This window comes from Hemiscyllium ocellatum, assembly GCF_020745735.1.
Source record: "Hemiscyllium ocellatum isolate sHemOce1 chromosome 38 unlocalized genomic scaffold, sHemOce1.pat.X.cur. SUPER_38_unloc_5, whole genome shotgun sequence".
Classification (NCBI taxonomy): Eukaryota; Metazoa; Chordata; class Chondrichthyes; order Orectolobiformes; family Hemiscylliidae; genus Hemiscyllium; species Hemiscyllium ocellatum.
In genome coordinates this window covers 139,833-162,068 of record NW_026867523.1, presented here as the reverse complement: position 1 = coordinate 162,068, position 22,236 = coordinate 139,833, and the positions used below count along the sequence as shown (strand labels likewise).

Here is a 22,236-nt window from a genome sequence, read left to right as displayed (position 1 = left end):
GGGGTGAAGGGGGGAGAGGGGAAGGGGGGAGAGAGGGGAAGGGGGGAGAGGGGAAGGGGGAGAGAGGGGAAGGGGGAGAGAGGGGAAGGGGAGAGAGAGAGGGTGAGGGGGAGAGGGGGAGAAGGGGGGGAGAGAGGAGAAGGGGAGAGAGGGGGGGTGAGGGGGGAGAGGGGGGAGAGGGGAAGGGGGGAGAGAGGGGAAGGGGGGAGAGAGGGGAAGGGGGAGGAGGGGGGGGAAGGGGGAGAGGGGGGAAGGGGGCAGAGGGGAAGGGGGGAGAGAGGGGAAGGGGGAGAGGGGGGAAGGGGGGAGAGAGGGAAAGGGGGAGAGAGGGGGTGAAGGGGGAGAGAGGGGGTGAGGGGGGAGAGGGGAAGTGGATGGACTAGGATGTGGGGGAGGGAGGGCAGTGTATGGGGAGAGGGAAGGAGCCAGGGAGGGAGAGAACAGGGCAGTGGGGGAGGTGAGACAGCGGGGTGGGAGAGTGGGTGGACAGTATCTCCTGTCTTGGCTGGAGAGCCCCCGCGACCCCCTCCCCCTCGGCCCGGGTTAGTTGAGAAACCTCCTGCATTTCTTGGCGCCGCAATTACAGGGCAGTTTGTTGTTGGCATCCTCGATGGGGAATTTGTAATCGTAGGTGAGCTCCTCCCCGCAGTAGATCTTCCGCATGGCGAAGATGACAATGTGTTTCTGACCCTCCACATTAATAACCCGCGAGTAACAGTTGGGCTCACACGAGTGGTTAATGAAACGAGCCGCGTTCCCGTGCATCGTCGCGTCCACCACCTCAAAATCATCGATTCGGAACATATAGCAGCCAATCCCCTGCACAGCGGGACCCCGAGGGTGGGGGGAGAGACGAGGGGACGGAGAGGGAGTGATAGAGAGGGGGGGAGGAGGGGGAGAGAGACAGAGAGAGGGAGAGATAGGAGGGGGGGGGGAGATAGAGAGGGGGATAGAGATCGACGGGGATAGAGAGAGAGACGGGGAGAGAGAGATGGGGGGAGAGGGAGAGATAAACGGGGAGGGGAGAGAGAGACAGTCAGAGAGGGGGAGAGGGTGAGTTAGAGAGAGAGAGGTTGAAAGAGGGAGAGATATAGAGATAGAGAAGGGGAGGGGGGGCAAGAGAGAGTAGGGGGAAAAGAGAGAGAGAGAGGGGAGAGAGAGAGGGAGAGAGAGGGGTGGAGAGGGAGAGAAAAAGAGGGGAGAGAGACAGAGGGGGGGAGAGAGAGGGGGAGAGAGAGAGGGGGAGAGAGAGAGGGGGAGAGAGAGAGGGGGAGAGAGAGGGGGGGAGAGAGAGGGGGGGAGAGAGAGGGGGAGAGAGAGAGGGGGGAGAGAGAGAGGGGGAGAGAGAGATTGAAATGGGGAGGGGAGAGAGAGAGGGGGAGAGAGAGAGGGGGAGAGAGAGAGGGGGAGAGAGAGATTGAAATGGGGAGGGGAGAGAGAGGGGGAGAGAGAGGGGGAGAGAGAGAGGGGGAGAGAGAGGGGGAGAGAGATTGAAATGGGGAGGGGAGAGAGAGGGGGAGAGAGAGAGGGGGAGAGAGGGGGAGAGAGAGAAGGGGAGAGAGGAGGGGGAGAGAGGGGGTTGGAGAGAGGAGAGTGGAGAGAGAGGGGTGGAGAGAGGAGGGGGAGAGAGGAGGGGGAGCGAGGGGGTTGGAGAGAGGAGGGGGGAGAGAGAGGGGAGAGAGGGGGGGAGAGAGGGGGGGAGAAATAGAGATAAAGAGAGGGAGAGAGAGACACAGTTGGGGAGGGAGAGAGAGAGGATGAGAGATAGAGGGGGGAGACAATGAGATCAGGGTGAGGGAGAGATACAGAGGGGGAGGAGGAGGGGGGAAGAGAGGGAGATGGGTATGGGAAGAGAGAACAGGACAGGAGGGTGTGGGAAAGGAGGAGGCAGGAGAAGGGGAAAAAGGAGGGGGGGGGTGAAGGGAAACGGAGGGGAGAAAGGGGAAATTGGTGGGGGTCGGGGTGCGGGTGGGTAGGGGAGGGGGGTAAAGAGACATGGAGAAAACAGGAACATGAAGCACGAGCACCAATGCTGTTCAGTCAGATCAGACATAAGGTGTTTCACTGGACGGATACACATTGTTCATTTAATCAGGGAATAAACTGAGGATCAGCCCCATTCCTGTCCCTGTGTCACAGGCTGGAGGAGGAGGGGCTGAATGGCCTCCTGTCCCTGTGTCACAGGCTGGAGGAGGAGGGGCTGAATGGCCTCCTGTTCCTGTGTAACAGGCTGGAGGAGGAGGGGCTGAATGGCCTCCTGTCCCTGTGTCACAGGCTGGAGGAGGAGGGGCTGAATGGCCTCCTGTTCCTGTGTAACAGGCTGGAGGAGGAGGGGCTGAATGGCCTCCTGCTCCTGTGTAACAGGCTGGAGGAGGAGGGGCTGAATGGCCTCCTGCTCCTGTGTAACAGGCTGGAGGAGGAGGGGCTGAATGGCCTCCTGTCCCTGTGTAACAGGCTGGAGGAGGAGGGGCTGAATGGCTCCTGTTCCTGTGTAACAGGCTGGAGGAGGAGGGGCTGAATGGCCTCCTGCTCCTGTGTAACAGGCTGGAGGAGGAGGGGCTGAATGGCCTCCTGTCCCTGTGTTACAGGCTGGAGGGGGAGGGGCTGAATGGCCTCCTGTTCCTGTGTAACAGGCTGGAGGGGGAGGGGCTGAATGGCCTCCTGTTCCTGTGTAACAGGCTGGAGGGGGAGGGGCTGAATGGCCTCCTGTTCCTGTGTAACAGGCTGGAGGAGGAGGGGCTGAATGGCCTCCTGTTCCTGTGTAACAGGCTGGAGGAGGAGGGGCTGAATGGCCTCCTGTTCCTGTGTAACAGGCTGGAGGAGGAGGGGCTGAATGGCCTCCTGTTCCTGTGTACCAGGCTGGAGGAGGACGGGCTGAATGGCCACAAACTGAGGGATACAGAGACGAGGACAGAGTTGGCAGAAAGGAAATGTGAACCAGCCAGAGCTCTGAGGGAGGGTGAGACGCGGGGACGGACACAGTCAGCCTCCGCCCTTACCTTACTGTCATAGTATTTCTCTCGTTTGTCTGTTAACACAGATCGAATGACGATTCCAGAATATTCTATCACCATTTCCCCAGCGTCGATATTTCTCTTACAAAACAGCCCTCGACCATGAATAGCAGATCTGTGGGGAGGAAAGGTTAACAAATCTCACTCCAGGGATGTGCAGGTTAGGGTGGATTGGCCGTGGGAAATTGTCCCATAGTGCCCAGGGATGTGCAGGTTAGGGTGGGTTGGCCATGGGGAATTGTCCCATAGTGCCCAGGGATGTGCAGGTTAGGGTGGGTTGGCCGTGGGGAATGCCGGGTTACAGGGATAGAGGATTGGGTCTGGGTGGAAGGGTCTTCGGAGGGTCGGTGTTCAGTCGATGGGCTGAATGGGCTGTATCTGCATCGATGGGCTGAATGGGCTGTATCTGCAGTGTATGGACTCTCCTGATGTGTATCGAATAAACAGGAGAGTTTTGTAGGGAAGAAGCCTGAGGGGAGATGGAAGGCAGAAAGGGTTACTGAAGCTACAGGAGGAAGGGGGGAGACAGAGAGGGAGATAGAGGGAGAAAGGTGAAGAGAGACAGAGAGAGAGACAAACAGATGGAGGGGGAGAGGAGGGGAGGGGAAGAGAGAGATGGAGAGAAAGGGAGGGGGAGAGAGTGACATTGAGAGAGAGAGATAAACAGTAAATGAAAGAGAGAGATGTGCTCGGGGGTGGGGAGGGGACTGCGGCTGTGGAATGAATGAAGTTGAGGGCATAGGTTTAGGGTGAGAGGGGAAAGGGACCTAAGGGGCAACGTTTTCCCCCAGAGGGTGGTACGTGTATGGGATGAGCTGCCAGAGGAAGTGATGGGGGCTGGTACAATGACAGTATTTAAGAGGCATCTGGATGGGGACATGGATAGGAAGGGGTTAGAGGGATATGGGCCGGGTGCTGGCAGGTGGGACTGGACTGAGTTGGGATATCTGGGTCAGCACGGACGGGTTGGGCTGAAGGGTCTGTTTCTGTGCTGTACATCTCTATGACTCTGAGCGAGTGGGAGAGAAGAGTGAAGATGATGTGAAATCAGGTATTCTGTGGATACCTTTTCAGGCCACATTCCCCACCCCACCCTCTCTGTCCTTGTGGGAGGGAGTCCCACATTCCCCACCCCCCCCTCTCTGTCCCCCAGGGAGGGAGTCCCACATTCCCCACCCCCCACTCTGTCCCTGCGGGAGGGAGTCCCACATTCCCCACCCCCCACTCAGTTCCTGCGGGAGGGAGTCCCACATTCCCCACCCCCCCTCTCTGTCCCTGCGGGAGGGTGTCCCACCGTCCACACTGGGACAGGGAGGGGGGGAGCAGGAGGTTGGATGTGGGAGGTGCTGGTACCTACCTGTACACACCCACAGCTTCCTTTGAGGTTTTCTTGAGGTGACGGAACCTCATCGCCATGGGAAGGTCCATGCTCGTCGCTCGCCTGTCACACAAGGAAGGACAAATCAGAGATTGGCAGCTCGTATGCAGGCCATTCCACCCCCCCACTACCTCACTCATCCTTTCCCACATCCCAACCCTTCTCAAACAGCTCCCTCCCCAACATACCCCCCTTCCCAATCCCAGCGCAATTCAGCTGGTGTGGACCCCTGCGCACCCTGCCTATAGGCCTAAACTAATTGCAGAGAGTACAGGCCTAAACTAATCCCAGAGAGGACAGGCCTAAACTAATCCCAGAGAGGCCTATATTCTCTGGGATTAGTTTAGGCCTATACTCTCTAGGATTAGTTTAGGCCTGTACTCTCTGGGATTAGTTAAGGCCTGTACTCTCTGGGATTAGTTTAGTCTTATACTCTCTGGGATTAGTTTAGGCCTGTACTCTCTGGGATTAGTTTAGGCCCGTACTCTCTGGGATTAGTTTAGGCCCGTACTCTCTGGGATTAGTTTAGGCCCGTACTCTCTGGGATTAGTTTAGGCCTGTACTCTCTGGGATTAGTTTAGGCCTGTACTGTATGGAATTAGTTTAGGCCTATACTCTCTGGGATTAGTTTAGGCCTATACTGTATGGGATTAGTTTAGGCCTGTACTCTCTGGGATTAGTTTAGGCCTATACTCTCTGGGATTAGTTTAGGCCTATACTGTATGGGATTAGTTTAGGCCTGTACTCTCTGGGATTAGTTTAGGCCTATACTCTCTGGGATTAGTTTAGGCCTGTACTCTCTGGGATTTAGAAGATTGAGGGGAGATCAAATTGAGGTATTCAAGTTGATAAAAGGTGTGGATAAGATAGACGTGGAGTGGATGCTTCCCCTTGTGGGACATTCCGAGACGAGAGGTCACAGCCTTCGGATAAGGGGAAGCAAATTTCAACACAGCTGGGGAGAAATGATTTCTCCCAAAGGGTCGTTAATCCGTGGAATTCACCCCCCCCCCCCGCCCCAAAGTGCAGTGGATGCTGAGACAGTGAGTACATTTAAGGAGTTAGATCTTGAATTGGCGATTGTTTGAAGGGATACAGGGAGAAGGCAGCAAAATATCAATGAGGAGTGTATCAACCATGATCAAATGGCGGAACAGACTGGATGGGGCGAATGGCCTAATGGGCTAGGAAGTGGCAGATGGAATTTAATTCAGATAAATGTGAGGTGCTGCATTTTGAGAAAGCAAATCTTAGCAGGACTTATCTACTTAATGGTAAGGTCCTGGGGAGTGTTGCTGAACAAAGAGACCTTGGAGTGCAGGTTCATAGCTCCTTGAAAGTGGAGTCGCAGGTAGATAGGATAGTGAAGGCAGCGTTTGGTATGCTTTCCTTTATTGGTCAGAGTATTGAGTACAGGAGTTGGGAGGGTCATGTTGCGGCTGTACAGGACATTGGTTAGGCCGCTGTTGGAATATTGGGTGCAATTCTGGTCTCCTTCCTATCGGAAAGATGTTGTGAAACTTGAAAGGGTTCAGAAAAGATTTACAAGGATGTTGCCAGGGTTGGAGGGTCTGAGCTACAGGGAGAGGCTGAACAGGCTGGGGCTGTTTTCCCTGGAGCGTCGGAGGCTGAGGGGTGACCTTATAGAGGTTTATAAAATCATGAGGGACATGGAGAGGATAAAGAGACTTTTCCCTGGGGTGGGGGAGTCCAGAACTAGAGGGGCATAGGTTTAGGGTGAGAGGGGAAAGATATAAAAGGGACCTAAGGGGCAACTTTTTCCCCCAGAGGGTGGTACGTGTATGGAATGAGCTGCCAGAGGAAGTGGTGGGGGCTGGTACAATGACAGCATTTAAGAGGCATCTGGATGGGGACATGAATAGGGAGGGGTTAGAGGGATATGGGCCGGGTGCTGGCAGGTGGGACTAGATTGGGTTGGGATATCTGGGTCAGCATGGACGGGTTGGACCGAAGGGTCTGTTTCCATGCTGTACATCTCTATGACTCGATAACTTATGAAGGATATTCCTGAATCCAATTGGTTTTCCCTCAATCTTCAACAATGTTTTCATGGCTCACATTCGACTTTGAATTCCAGATTATAACGGAATTCCTCAAATTCCACCGTTTGGTGTGGGGTGATTTAAACACTAGGTACTGGAGCACAGTCAGGCCATTCGGCCCACTGTGCCTGTTCTGCTATCCGATCCGTTTCTCAACCCCATTCTTCTACCTTGATGAATCAAGGGAAAGCGAGGGTCTACCAGGAGACTATGAATGCAGAAACCCAGCTGACCTTCTGGGGACCCCAGGGGTCAAAGCGGAATTCAATAAAATCTGGAATTAAGAATCTACTGAAGGCCGTGAATCCCTTGTCGATTGTCGGAAAAACGCCAACTCGTTTAGTAATGTCCTTTAGGGAGGGAAACGGCCATCCTTACACTGTCTGGCCTACACGTGACTCCAGTCTTTACAGGCAGGCAGTGTAGATATATTCAAGATATGTCTGGGCAGGTGCACGAGTAGGTGGGGAGCAGGGGGATACAGATGTTTAGGAATTGGGAGACAGGTTTAGACAGTGGACTTAGGCCAGCTCAGGCTTGGAGGGGCCGAAGGGCCTGCTCCTGGGCTGTACATTTTCCTTGTTCTCGACCCAAGGCAATGTAGGTGACTGAGCTGCCCTCTGGGGTGGCAACAAACGCCACATCCCATGAACAAACTGAAACGAAACCCTGATCCATCTCTGCCGTAATGACTTGGCCTCCACAGCCCTCCGTCCCACAGCCCAGTCAGCATCGGGCAGAAGGGGTGCCTCTGGGTTAACAGGAAAGGGGTCATTGTCTCCCACCTCCCCCACCACACACTGAGGTCTGTTTGAACCACTCAGAACCTGTGGGATACATTCATGTATAACACACACACACACCTGTGGAGGGAAGTCGGAGTTAATGTTTGGGACCTTTCCTCAGAGCTGCCTTTGTTGAGGAGCGTCAGTGAGGTGAAAAACTCTCTTTGGTCTGCCCGGAACGTGTCGGGCGGTCAGGTGAAGGGTTGATGCTTGGAGGAGGAAAGCCGCATCTTCCACCTCAGGACCTTCCTACCCCAGGGCATCAACGTGCACCTCCTCATTCACCCCCTCACCTTACCCCCAGTTCCAACCTTCCAGCTTAGCGCCGTCCTCATGACCCGTCAATCTTCCTTCCCAGCGATCTGCTCCAGCCTCCTCTCCGATCTATCTCCTTTACCCCCACCTCAATCTACCTATTGCACTCTTAACTACCTTCCCCCCCAGACCCACCCTCCCTCCCATTTATCCCTCCAACCCCCTCAGCTCACATGCTTCATTCCTGATGAAGGGCTTTTGCCCGAAACATCGGTTCTCCTGCTCCTCAGACGCTGCCTGACCTGCTGTGCTTTTCCAGCACCACACTCTCGACCCTGACTGAGTGTTGCAGACTGGCACATGCCAAGGCCCAGGATGACGCACTGAGAGACGCACTAAAGCTCAGGGAAGTTGCTGCCGAGGGGCACTGGGGATAGACCACTGTCTGAAGGGAAACAGAGGGGGGTGGAGGGGTCCATTCGGTTATCAGCCCCTCCTAGTGCATCATTACTGTCCGGCATAAGAAAGAAATGTCTTGGGTTTTTAGATTAGATTACTTACAGTGTGGAAACAGGCCCTTCGGCCCAACAAGTCCACACCGACCCACCGAAGCGACACCCACCCATACCCCTACATTACCCCTTACCTAACACTATGGGCAATTTAGCATGGCCAATTCACCTGACCCGCACATCTTTGGACTGTGGGAGGAAACCGGAGCACCCGGAGGAAACCCACGCAGACACGGGGAGAACGTGCAAACTCTACACAGTCAGTCGCCTGAGTCGGGAATTGAACCCGGGTCTACAGGCGCTGTGAGGCAGCAGTGCTAACCACTGTGCCACCGTGCCGCCCACATCTTCTGTAACTGCCAAACTCTGACGTTAGTTGGGATGGCACGGTGGCTCAGTGGTTACCACTGCTGCCTCCCAGCGCCAAGGACCCAGGTTCAATCCCACCCTCGGGCGACTGTCTGGGTGGGGTTTGCACATTCTCCCCGTGTCTGTGTGGGTTTCCTCTGGGTGCTCCAGTTTCCTCCCACAGTCCAAAGCTGTGCAGGTCAGGGTGGGTTGGCCATGGGAAATTGTCCCAGAGTGCCCCAGGATGTGCAGGTTAGGGTGGGTTGGCCATGGGAAATTGTCCCATAGTGCCCAGGGATGTGCAGGATAGGATGGGTTGGCCATGGGAAATTGTCCCATAGTGCCCAGGGATGTACAGGTTAGGGTGGATTGGCCATGGGGAATTGTCCCATAGTGCCCAGGGATGTGCAGGTTAGGGTGGGTTGGCCATGGGAAATTGTCCCATAGTGCCCAGGGATGTACAGGTTAGGGTGGATTGGCCATGGGGAATTGTCCCATAGTGCCCAGGGATGTACAGGTTAGGGTGGATTGGCCATGGGGAATTGTCCCATAGTGCCCAGGGATGTACAGGTTAGGGTGGATTGGCCATGGGGAATTGTCCCATAGTGCCCAGGGATGTGCAGGTTAGGGTGGGTTGGCCATGGGAAATTGTCCCATAGTGCCCAGGGATGTACAGGTTAGGGTGGGTTGGCCATGGGAAATTGTCCCATAGTGCCCCGGGATGTGCAGGTTAGGGTGGATTGGCCATGGGAAATTGTCCCATAGTGCCCAGGGATGTGCAGGTTAAGGTGGATTGGCCATGGGGAATTGTCCCATAGTGCCCAGGGATGTACAGGTTAGGGTGGATTGGCCATGGGAAATTGTCCCATAGTGCTCAGGGATGTGAATGTTAGGATGGGTTGGCCATGGGACATTGTCCCATAGTGTCCAGGGATGTGCAGGTTAGGGTGGGTTGGCCATGGGAAATTGTCCCATAGTGCCCAGGGATGTGAATGTTAGGATGGGTTGGCCATGGGACATTGTCCCATAGTGTCCAGGGATGTGCAGGTTAGGGTGGGTTGGCCATGGGAAATTGTCCCATAGTGCTCAGGGATGTGAATGTTAGGATGGGTTGGCCATGGGACATTGTCCCATAGTGTCCAGGGATGTGCAGGTTAGGGTGGGTTGGCCATGGGAAATTGTCCCATAGTGCCCAGGGATGTACAGGTTAGGGTGGATTGGCCATGGGAAATTGTCCCATAGTGCCCAGGGATGTGCAGGTTAGGGTGGATTGGCCATGGGAAATTGTCCCATAGTGTTAGGTGCATTAGTCAGAGGGAAATGGGTCTGGTTGGTTTCCCTTCGGAGGGTCAGTGTGGACTTGTTGGGCCGAAGGGCCTGTTTCCACATTGTAGGGAATCTAATCAAGTTTGCTGTTTGTGTGCATCAAGCCTGTACAGAAATAATTCAGGAACTGTGCTTCGATATAATGGCTGTTTTATGAATAAAGTATATCTCTCCAATTAAAAACGATTTATAAATGCATGGAGCTTGGACACACGTTCCCACCTCGTGGTCTGAGGTGGGATTAATACAACACAGGGACATTACACTGACCTGCCGCAGGGCATCAGACAGAAGCCAGTGAAAGGAAGCGCAGACAACAAACAGATCAGTCTGGGTCTTAGAGAAAGTGCCAGGAACATCGGACAGTACAGCACCCAACAGGCCCTTCAGCCCTCGTGGTTGTGCTGACCACTGGTCCTCATGTAAGCACCCTCAAATTTCTGTGACCATATGCATGTCCAGCAGTCTCTTAAATGTCCCCAATGACCTCACTTCCACAACTGCTGCTGGCAACGCATTCCATGCTCTCACAACTCTCTGTGTAAAGAACCCGCCTCTGACAGCCCCTCTATACTTTCCTCCAACCAGCTTAAAACTATGACCCCTCGTGTTAGTCATTTCTGCCCTGGGAAATAGTCTCTGGCTATCGACTCTATCTATGCCCCTCATTATCTTGTATACCTCAATTAGGTCCCCTCTCCTCCTCCTTTCCTCCAATGAAAAAAGTCCAAGCTCAGTCAATCTCTCTTCATAAGATAAGCCCTCCAGTCCAGGCAGCATCCTGGTAAACCTCCTCTGAACCCTCTCCACAGCATCCACATCTTTCCTATAACAGGGCGACCAGAACTGGACGCAGTATTCCAAGTGCGGTCTAACCAAAGTTTTATAGAGCTGCAACAAGATCTCACGGCTCTGAAACTCAATCCCGCTGGTAATGAAAGCCAAAACACCATATGTTTTCTTAACAATTGAGGGTCCGAATGGCCTACACCAATTCTTGCTTTTTCGTGCTCTTAAATACCTGGCAGACTTCAAATGCACCTCATCCTCCTCTTCATCAACAAACCCATACTCAGGAAGCTTTCGGTGCCGGGATGCCAGAAAATTGAACATATCAAACGTCGACTTCCTGTAACAGACACAACAGACAGGGCTTAGGGTCAGGAATCACAGCCCTCCGTCCCATCACCGTGTGGGGGAATCACAGACACGGACCCCCGTCCCATAACCGTGTGGGGGAATCACAAACACACACCCCTGTCCCGTCACCATGTGGGGGAATCACAGACACAGACCCCGTCCCGTCACCGTGTGGGGGAATCACAGACACAGACCCCCGTCCCGTCACCGTGTGGGGGGATTACAGACACAGACCCCCGTCCCGTCACCGTGTGGGGGAGTCACAGACACAGACCCCCGTCCCGTCACCATGTGGGGGAATCACAGACACGGACCCCCGTCCCATAACCGTGTGGGGGAATCACAGACATAGACCCCCGTCCCGTCACCGTGTGGGGGAATCACAGACACAGCCCTCCATCCTGTCACCGTGTGGGGAATCACAGACACAGACCCCCGTCCCGTCACCGTGTGGGGGAATCACAGACACAGACCCCCGTCCCGTCACCGTGTGGGGGAATCACAGACTCCCGTCCCGTCACCGTATGGGGGAATCTCAGACACAGACCCCTGTCCCATCACCGTGTGGGGGAATCTCAGACACAGACCCCTGTCCCATCACCGTGTGGGGGAATCTCAGACACAGACCCCTGTCCCATCACCGTGTGGGGGAATCACAGACACAGACGTCTGTCCCGTCACCGTGTGGGGGAATCTCAGACACAGACCCCTGTCCCATCACCGTGTGGGGGAATCACAGACACAGACGTCTGTCCCGTCACTGTGTGTGGGAATCACAGACACAGACCCCCGTCCCGTCACCGTGTGGGGGAATCACAGACACAGACCTCCGTCCCGTCACCGTGTGGGGGAATCACAGACACAGACCTCCGTCCCGTCAACGTGTGGGGGAATCACAGACACAGACCCCCGTCCCGTCACCGTGTGGGGGAATCACAGATACAGACCTCCGTCCCGTCAACGTGTGGGGGAATCACAGACACAGACCCCGTCCCGTCAACGTGTGGGGGAATCACAGACACAGACCCCCGTCCCGTCACCGTGTGGGGGAGTCACAGACACAGACCCCCGTCCCGTCACCGTGTGGGGGAATCACAGACACAGACCCCCGTCCCGTCACCGTGTGGGGGAATCACAGACACAGACCCCCGTCCCGTCACCGTGTGGGGGAGTCACAAACACAGACCCCCGTCCCGTCACCGTGTAACAAGTACAAGGGTCTGGCAGTGTTGTGCTGGAAAAGCGCAGCAGGTCAGGCAGCATCCGAGGAGCAGGAGAATCAATGTTTTGGGCATTAGCCCTTCATCAGGAAACATCGATTCCCCTCCCCCTCGGACGCTGCCTGACCCGCTGTGCTTTTCCAGCAACACACTCTCGACTCTGATCTCAAACACCTGCAGTCCTGACGTTCCGCTGGGATGAACAGGAGACACACACAAACTGTGGGTTCATTCCCTACCTACTCCCGATTTCAGCACGGACACAGCCATGGGGATTGATGGGAAGTTCATCCACGTCAGCGTGTTTGTGGAAACGGAACTTGTAGTTTTTGCAGTTGCGGGCACCAGCCAGCTGTTCGACAAGGAACAAGACTGCATCGTGTGTTAGACCGAGACATCGGATCCCAGTCATACCTGCAACACACAGCAGTACCACCAGGGGTCAGTGTGAGACACAGAGCCGGGAGCTGGAGAGAGAGAGAGAGCGAGCGCGAGAGAGACAGGGAGAGAGAGACGGAGAGAGACACAGAGAGAGAGAGAGAGAGAGAGAGAGAGAGATGGAGAGAGGGGGACGGAGAGAGAGGGGACTGGAGAGAGAGAGAGAGAGAGAGAGAGAGAGAGAGAGAGAGACGGAGGGGAAGCGACACAGGGCAGTCAGGAGAGTGAGCACCAGTGAGAGCCAGGGCGTGGGACTGTGAGAGAGAGTGCGAGTGAGAGAGAACTAGTGAGTGTGAGAGAGCATGCAAGTGACAACAAGCATGTCAGAGAGCGCGCACAAGCAACAGGTGGTACAAGAGAGTGTGAGAATAAGAGACAGAGTGTGAGAGAGGGCAAACGAATCAGAGCGCGCGAGTGGGAGAGGGCAGGCGAGGGGGACAGAGGGCGAGTGAGGGGGGGACAGAGAGCGAGCGGGGGGGTGTGGAAACACAGGGCGAGCAAGGGGGAGCACAAGTAGGAGAGTGCGAGTGTGCAAATGAGCCAAAGGCAGCATGAGACAGTGTGCGAGTGAGAGAACATGCAAGTGAGAGAGAGAAGATAAGGAAGAGCGAGCATGTGAGAAAGAGAGAGAGAGCGCGCACCATTAGTGAGAAAGAGAACACGAGAGAGAGAGAGTGTGAGAGAGAGAGCGCGTGATCGAGCAAGAGTGCAAGAGAGAGAGACAGACAGAGAGACAGAGCGTGTGAGAGAGAGAGAGGCAGTGTGCCCAGTGCCCACCTGCGAGGGAGATCTGTTTGAGGCGTGCATTTGCTCGAGCTTCCAGCACTTTATCCAAGACAGCTTTCCAGGCTGCTGCTCACAGGCAGGGAGGGGGAGAGGGGCACGCAGCGGGAGCATGGCACACAGACCAGGGAGGGGGGGAGAGAGAGAGAGAGAACAGGGCGGGTGGGGGAGGGCGAAGAGAGAGAAAACGGGGGGGGGGGGGGGGGGAGGAGGAGAGAGAGAGAGAGAGAGAGAGAGAGAGAGAACAGGGGGGTTGGGGGAAGAGAGAGAAAATGGGGAGACAGAGAACGGGGGGAAGAGAGAGGGAGAGAGAGACAGGGAGAGAATGAGGGTGGGGGGGAAAGAGAGAGAGAAAAAGAGAGAGAGAGAGAGAAAACAGAGAGAGAGAGAGAGAGAGAGAGAGAAAACAGGGAGACAGAGAATGGGGGGAGAGAGAGAGAGATAGACAGGGAGAGAACGGGGGAGAGAGAGAACGGGGGAGAGAGAGAGAGAGAGAGAGAACGGGGGGAGAGAGAGAGAGAGAGAGACAGAGAATGGGGAGAGACCGGGGAGAGGGATTCAGACCGAGGGGGAGGATGAGAGAAGGGAATGTGGAGACAGAGAAAAAGGACAGAGAGGATGAAGGGACATGACGAGAGAGAGAGAGAGAGACTCAGAGGAGAGACAAAGGGGAGAGAGAGTGGGAATGAGGGGACAAACACACAGGTTACAATGGAGGATGGGGAGAGGGAGAGTGAAGGAGAGATGAGGGATACAAGGTGAAGGAGGGAAGGAGGAACATAGAGAGAGAAAATGAGTGAGTATGCATTTCAAACTCTATCCTTACAGAAACAAATCACCAGAGATTTTAAAACCTGAATTTAGCACAAACTGCAGGAGAAACTCAGTAGGTCATACCTGAGGACAAAGAGGCAGGCACAGAAGTTAATGTCTCAGGTTGAATGACTCATTTATAACAGTGAGAGAGAACAGTTTAACACAAACCACTAACCCCATTCCCTGTTCCGCACATGCGCCTGATCAGCTGGGAATTCCAGGACTACTTGAGTTTAGGAATAGGGATCCACATCGTTGGGGATGATACGCGGACAGTGAGGGCTTCAGAATACAGGGAACATAAACCCCGAAACCCCTCCCAGAAATCACTCAGAAACAATCACACCCAGCTCCACAAGAAATACATCCTCCGACAGTGCCCACTCCCTCAGCACTGACCCTCTGACAGTGCCCACTCCCTCAGCACTGACCCTCTGACAGTGCCCACTCCCTCAGCACTGACCCTCCGACAGTGCCCGCTCCCTCAGCACTGACCCTCTGACAGTGCCCTCTCCCTCAGCACTGACCCTCCGACAGTGCGGCACTCCCTCAGCACTGACCCTCCGACAGTGCGGCACTCCCTCAGCACTGACCCTCTGACAGTGCCCACTCCCTCAGCACTGACCCTCCGACAGTGCCCACTCCCTCAGCACTGACCCTCCGACAGTGCGGCACTCCCTCAGCACTGACCCTTCGACAGTGCCCGCTCCCTCAGCACTGACCCTCCGACAGTGCCCACTCCCTCAGCACAGACCCTGCAATAGGAGGTCCCTGTACTGTTGGCCATGAGACCGAGCTGCCTGATAGTGGTTGGGAAGCCCCCTCCCGTCCCCCGGCCTTGATGTGCACTCACCATCGATGCTGTCTGCACACACACTAAACCCATCGTCACTCGTGATCTCGAACCGCAGGTGGGACCCGGCCTGGTTCTGGCTCTCTGAACCTTTCCAGTTTTCCTTGTCCTTCTCGTCCTGTTCCTCTTCCTCATCATCATCCTCTTCCTCATCGTCCTCTTCATCATCCTCGTCCTCGTCTTCGCCCTCCAGCCCCTCACGGCCCGGTGAAGCCGGGGACTCGTCGTCTGAGCTCAGCTCAGCTGCAAGGGGAAGGGAGGAGGGGGGGAGAGGGGGATTAGGGAAGTGGGTGAGGGAGGGAGGAGGGAGAGACGGAGGGGAGAGAGGGGGCACGTGGGGGACAGAAAAAGGGGGGGGAAATGGGTGAGGGAGGGGCAGAGAGAGGGAGGGTGTGGGGGCAGAGAGAGGGAGGGAGTGGGGGCAGAGAGAGGGAGGGTGTGGGGGCAGAGAGAGGGAGGGTGTGGGGGCAGAGAGAGGGAGGGTGTGGGGGGAGAGAGAGGGAGGGTGTGGGGGCAGAGAGAGGGAGGGTGTGGGGGCAGAGAGAGAGGGAGGGTGTGGGAGGGAGAGAGGGAGGGTGTGGGGGGAGAGAGAGGGAGGGAGTGGGGGGGAGAGAGGTTGGAGAGAGACAGGGGGTTGAGGTAATGACTCAGAAATGGCACACAGAGCTCTCTCACAGGACGGGTGAAACAGAGACACGTGGGAAACCTGAAATGTCCGACATTCAACCCAGAATTCCATCAATAAACACCTGGATTTGGAGCCCACTGACCATTCCCTGAGAAGAGGAACTGGAGCTGATATCCCCCACCGGAACAGAGAGACACCAACAGGAAGTGGGTCACTAACACCAGCGCTTCACCAGAGCCTCACTGATGATGTTACTGAGCGTGGTGACAAAACGTCTGAAAACCAACCCTCCAGCTCAGCGAGCTAACCTACACCCTAAACCCTCTCACACCGGGGTGTCACCGAGCTCCCAGCAGCAGCACCGGGGGCAATCGGAATGCCACACTGCCCTCAGACATTCCGGTTCAGTGATAGGGAGAGGCTGCAGCGTCGGAGGCTGAGGGGTGACCTTATAGAGGTTATAAAACCATGAGGGGCATGGATAGGGTAAATAGACAAGGTCTTTTCCCTGGGGTGGGGGAGTCCTGAACTAGAGGGCATAGGTTTAGGGTGAGAGGGGAAAGATATAAAAGGGACCCAAGGGGCAACTTTTTCCCCAGAGGGTGGTACATGTATGGGATGAGCTGCCAGAGGAAGTGGTACAATTGCAACATTTAAAAAGCATGGACCTGAACCAGCCCCTACACCCCCTCCTTATGTCTGTAACCCTCTCCAGCCCCTACAGCCCCTCCCTAACTCTGTAACCCCCTCCAGTCCCTACACCCCCTCCCTATCTCTGTAACCCCTTCCAGCCCCATATCACTCCTCACGTCTGTAACCTCAGCCCTGGCATTCCCACCCCGAACTGGTACCCCCCTCACCATCTCCTGTGCCCCCTCACTCCCTCAGCTGTGGTGTCCCTTCCTCACCCCGTTCTGTGAGTGTACATCTCTAGCCCCATATACCGCCCCCTGTACAATCAGACTGTAGACCGAGCCCCCTCCCCACCACCCGGAGACACGAGACCCTTCCCCTACCGGCACAGCGTTTCCAGTCTCGGAGCGGGTGGCCCCGGTTATTCTGGCAAACAGGAGAGTCCAACGTTGCCAGGCCGATGACGTTGGAGGAGGGCTCCTTGCCTGACTCCGACCTGGATGGAAGCAGAGAGTTAGTAAACCCAGAGAGAACCTTACAGAGTGACACAGACTGTCGGAGGGTCAGTGCTGAGGGAGTGGGCACTGTCGGAGGGTCAGTGCTGAGGGAGTGGGCACTGCCCGAGGATCAGTGCTGAGGGAGTGGGCACTGTCGGAGGGTCAGTGCTGAGGGAGTGCCGCACTGTCGGAGGGTCAGTGCTGAGGGAGTGGGCACTGTCGGAGAGTCAGTGCTGAGGGAGTGGGCACTGTCGGAGGGTCAGTGCTGAGGGAGTGGGCACTGTCGGAGGATCAGTGCTGAGGGAATGGGCACTGTCGGAGGGTCAGTGCTGAGGGAATGGGCACTGTCGGAGGGTCAGTGCTGAGGGAGTGGGCACTGTCGGAGGGTCAGTGCTGAGGGAGTGGACACTGCCAGAGGGTCAGTGCAGAGGGAGTGCCGCACTGTCGGAGGGTCAGTGCTGAGGGAGTGGGCACTGTCAGAGGGTCAGTGCTGAGGGGGTGGGCACTGTCGGAGGGTCAGTGCTGAGGGGGTGGGCACTGTCGGAGGGTCAGTGCTGAGGGAGTGCCCCATTGCGGTGGGCCTCAGACATCTCACGCCCAGGAGGACACAGACGGACAGAGGACACAGGGAGCACCGTACCTGACGTTGTGTGAATTCAGGCTTGCTGTCCGATCCAGGTTTAAAGTGGCCTTAATAGTTGGTGTTTTTATCCGTACACGACCGTTTCTGCAAAACAAGAGGGTGGTTTATGGTGAGGACAGTGTGCGAGTCTCTATCCCCACCCCCCCCCTCTCTCCCTGTGGTCTCTCTCAGTCACCCACCTCTCCCTGGGATCAGGCAGAATCACTCTCCCACCAATGGCACAGTCGGACTGGCACGTGTGGAGACCCTTCGGCCAATCACACTTATGCCAGCTCTCAGAAACATGACATTGTTCACTGCCCATCGGGATCTAAAGGGGTAAGGTTTTCACCCAGAGGTGGTACGTGTATGGCATGAGGATGTGGTGGGGGCTAGTACAATGACAATATTTAAGAGGCATCTGGATGGGTCATGACTAGAAAAGGTTTAGAGGGATTATGCTGGCAAATGGGGCTAGATCAATTCAGGATATCTGGTCAGCATGGATGAGATGGGCCAAAGGGCCTGTTTCCATGCTCTACAGCTCTATGACTGTACAGCTCTATGACTGTATAATTAATGACTTATAACTCTACTGGTTGAAGCTCTCATCCCCTTATAACCCCACTTCCCACAAACATACCAAACTAAAAAAAACAGAGGTGTCCCCTGGCCGGAGGGAAAGACCGGGAAGGATTGCGTTAAGATCCTTCAGGCCCCACTCCTCCCCAGACCCACAGAAGGAAAAGGGCCACTGCTTCTTTAGCCAAGTCTCTGACTAACTGGTTGTAAACCCCAGCCAATACCAACCACCTGCTGTGGATATTATTACACAGGAGGGGGGCATGGAAAAGATTTACCAGGGTGCCTGAGGGTCTGAGCTACAGGGAGGGGCTGGACAGGCTGGGGCTGTTTTCCCTGGAGCGTCGGAGGCTGAGGGGTGACCTTATAGAGGTTTATAAAATCATGAGGGGATAGGATTTGGAGACACCGGTGTTGGACTGGGGTGGACAAAGTTAAAAATCATACCACACCAGGTTATGGTCCAACAGGTTTATTTGGAAGCACTAGCTTTCAGAGCGCTACTCCTTCATCAGGTGGTTGTGGAGACACCTGAGGAATGAACTACTTTAAGATGGAAAATTATCGGCCAATGAGCCTAACCTCGGTTGTTGGTAAAATTCTAGAATCCATCATTAAGGATGAGGTTTCTAAATTCTTGGAAGAGCAGGGTCGGATTAGAACAAGTCAACATGGATTTAGTAAGGGGAGGTCATGCCTGACAAACCTTTGAAGAGGTGACAAGTAGGTTAGACCAGGGAAACCCAGTGGATGTGGTATATCTAGACTTCCAAAAGGCCTTTGATAAGGTGCCACACGGGAAGCTGCTGAGCAAGGTGAGGACCCATGGTGTTCGAGGTGAGCTACTGGTATGGATTGAGGATTAGCTGTCTGACAGAAGGCAGAGAGTTGGGATAAAAGGTTCTTTTGCGGAATGGCAGCCGGTGACAAGCGGTGTCCCGCAGGGTTCAGTGTTGGGGCCGCAGCTGTTCACATTATATATTAATGATCTGGGTGAAGGGACTGGGGGCATTCTAGCGAAGTTTGCCGATGATACGAAGTTAGGTGGACAGGCAGGTAGTACTGAGGAAGTGGGGAGGCTATAGAAGGATCTAGACAGTTTGGGAGAGTGGTCCAGGAAATGGCTGATGGAATTCAACGTGAGCAAATGCGAGGTCTTGCACTTTGGAAAAAAGAATAAAAGCAGAGACTACTTTCTAAACGGTGAGAAAATTCATAAAGCCAAAGTACAAAGGGATCTGGGAGTGCGAGTCGAGGATTCTCTAAAGGTAAACATGCAGGTTGAGTCCGTGATTAAGAAAGTGAATACAATGTTGTCATTTATCTCAAGAGGATTGGAATATAAAAGCACCGTTGTGCTACTGAGACTTTATAAAGCTCTGGTTAGGCCCCATTTGGAGTACTGTGTCCAGTTTTGGTCCCCACACCTCAGGAGGGATATACTGGCACTGGAGCGTGTCCAGCGGAGATTCACACGGATGATCCCTGGAATGGTAGGTCTAACATATGAGGAACGGCTGAGGATCCTGGGATTGTACTCATTGGAGTTTAGAAGATTAAGGGGAGATTTAATAGAAATGTACAAGATAATACATGGCTTGGAAAGGGTGGACGCTTGGAAATTGTTTCCGTTAGGCGAGGAGACTAGGACCCGTGGACACCGCCTTAGAATTAGAGGGGGTCAATTCAGAACAGAAATGCGGACACACTTCTTCAGCCAGAGAGTGGTGGGCCTGTGGAATTCATTGCCACAGAGTGCAGTGGAGGCTGGGACGCTAAATGTCTTCAAGGCAGAGATTGATAGATTCTTGATGTCACAAGGAATTAAGGGCGATGGGGAGAATGTGGGGAAGTGGAGTTGAAATTCCATCAGCCATGATTGAATAGTGGAAAGGACTCGATGGGCTGAATGGCCTTACTTCTACTCCTGTGCCTTATGGTGTGATTTTTAACTATGGATAGGATAAACAGACGCTGGGGGTTGGGTGGGGGGGAGTTCAGAAGTAGAGGGGTGCAAGTTTAGGGTGAGAGAGGAAAGATATAAAAGGGACCTAAGGGGCAACTTTTTCCCCAGAGGGTGGTACGTGTCTGGGATGAGCTGCCAGAGGAAGTGGTGGGGGCTGGTACAATGACAGCATTTAAGAGGCATCTGGATGGGAGAAGCTGTGGAAATGGAAGGCTTGGCGGGATTATGTGCCACCACCCCCCCCACTAGTAGCTGGTGGGGTGACGAAACGTCTGGAAGTGAACCTTCCAGCTCAGCGAGCAGACCGACATCTGGAACCTCAACCTGAGCGAGAAATCTTCTCAAAACTCGCGACGTGCTGATCGCCGTAGCCGTGCGGTCAAAGCACAGGCCTGGGTGGTCAACACTCACTGTTGGGAAACATCACTGAGGGGTGGGGGAAGACGTGCCCGCCCCACCCTCAATCACCACCCCCTCCCCCCGAGGCTGGTCCTTACCCTAAGGAGGTGGGAGGCTGGGGCAGATCCTCCAGCACCTTGCGTTCCGCGCCCAGCTGATCGATCCACACGTGGGAGGGTTTCGGCTTCTTGGCGAGCACAGGGTGGGAGGAGGCTGCGGCTGGGGGGGCGGGGTGAGGGTGCTTGGTGGGGGCGCGGTCCGGTGAACCCGATGGGGAGGCCGCTAGCCCGCTCCGGGGCACCGGCACCAGGCGGGTGACCGCAGGCGGCAGTGGGGGAGGGGGTGGGGTCTCGCGGCGTCCCAGCACCAGGTTGAGGACGGGCAGGGGCGGGGGAGGGGGCTGGAGCAGGGAGACCGGGCCCGGGGAGGCCAGCAGCACCGTCCCGTAGCCGGCCCGTGGGGGCTGGGGCTGGGGGCAAGCCGCCGGCCCTTCCTCCGCCCCCTTCAGGATGACCACGTGCCGCCCGCTGTTGTTGAGCAGCACCACGCCGCCTCCCGGCTGGGCAGGGGGAGGGGGAGGGGGTGGGCTCCCCGCGCACAGCCCCCCGCATGCCCTCTGGATGCGGGGGGGCTCGGGGAAGTGGGGGTCGCCGGCCGGCGGAGGAGGGGGAGAGCTGGTGTTCTTCAGCACAAAGTCCATGATCTCCGAGGGCAGGATGTTGCCGGGCTCCTCGCTTGGGGGCGCGGGCAGGGGCGCCTGGTGGGGCTGGGGGGGAGAGGGCGGCGCCCGGCCCTCCTCCGCACCCCCTCCCTCGCCCCCTCCCCCGTCCGAGTCGTCCACCCCGTCCAGCTGGTCGATGGTGGGCACCTCGGCCGAGTCCAGGCCGAAGCACTCGGACGCCAGCTGCTCCATCACCTCCTCGGTCACCACCGTGCGGGCAAAGTTGTAGTAGTTGTCCAGGTCATCGTCCTCGTCCTCCTCCTCCTCCTCCTCGCCCTCGCTGGCGCCCCCTCCTCCTCCTCCTACTCCCGCGCCTCGCGGGCGCCCTTTCCTCTCGGGGACGGCGGCTCCCGGCTGCGGGATCTCCCCCTGCGCGGCCGGAGCGGGCACAGGGCAGTCTCCCTGAGCCCCACACGCCAGCAGGTTGGGCGAGCTCAGCACTGACACAATGTCCAGGTCGATGGCGTCGAAGGGGTGCACCCCGTCCCCCAGCAGGGAGGGGACACCCTCGCTGCCCGTCCCCTCGAACATGCTCCCCGGCGTCAGCAGCTCCGCGGCGCTGAGGGGGGGGCAGGGCAGCTCCAGCGACCCCTTCTCCTCCCCCTCTTCCTCCTCCTCCCTCCTCTGCCCGGGGGCTTCCACCCTCCGCACACCGAACTGCCCGAGCGTCTCCAGGATCTTGGGCCCCAGGGGGCTGCCGTGCTGCGGCCCCCCAGCGTCCCCTGGCAGCACCCGCCTGGAGCTGGGCACCTCCCTGGGCTCGCCCCGGGGCTCCCTCTCCAGCCCGTTCCGCTGCTCGGCCCCTGGGAGCGTGGGCCCCACCCGCGGGCGGGTGCACGCCCCCTCAGTCTTCCTCTCCGCAGCGTCCCGGGGGGGCAGGGAGGGGGCTCCGTCCTTGCTCCTGACCAGGGGGGCTGGAGTCCGGGCAGGCCGGGGAGGGGAGGTGACCATCCCCCTCGGTACCACGTGGTGGGTGATCAGGCTGTGGCGTCTGGGCACCACAGAGCGGCGGCTGGGAGAGATGGCGGGGTCGCTGACCGTCAGGATGTGATGAGACACGGACGCCGGGCTCCCTGGAACACACACAAAACCAACAACTCCGTTACACCAGCGACACTTCCGACCAATCCCCCCCCACCAGATTTACTCGGGCCTCCCCACCATCGATAGCCCCCTGACTCACAAGTGGAAGGAACGTTTCCACATCCCTCTCCCCCTGAGCGGAACCCCTTTCACAGCCGGAAACCCCACAATCAG

General features: G+C 56.4%; 1 protein-coding gene across 1 annotated transcript in view; it reads right to left on the bottom strand.

Moving 5' to 3' along the window:
* Positions 1-285: 285 nt before the first annotated feature.
* Positions 286-22,236, bottom strand: part of LOC132808782 (histone-lysine N-methyltransferase 2A-like) — a 79,845-nt gene continuing 57,894 nt past the window's right edge. The window contains exons 26-35 of the mRNA XM_060822233.1: positions 20,357-22,052; positions 17,330-17,416; positions 16,576-16,688; positions 14,932-15,174; positions 13,257-13,331; positions 12,281-12,455; positions 10,703-10,810; positions 4,372-4,455; positions 3,000-3,129; positions 286-819 (exon numbers count right to left, since the gene is read on the bottom strand). Of these exons, the coding sequence (XP_060678216.1) occupies positions 544-819; positions 3,000-3,129; positions 4,372-4,455; positions 10,703-10,810; positions 12,281-12,455; positions 13,257-13,331; positions 14,932-15,174; positions 16,576-16,688; positions 17,330-17,416; positions 20,357-22,052 (2,987 nt within the window). The 3' untranslated portion in view covers positions 286-543. The remainder of the gene's footprint in view (positions 820-2,999; positions 3,130-4,371; positions 4,456-10,702; positions 10,811-12,280; positions 12,456-13,256; positions 13,332-14,931; positions 15,175-16,575; positions 16,689-17,329; positions 17,417-20,356; positions 22,053-22,236) is intronic.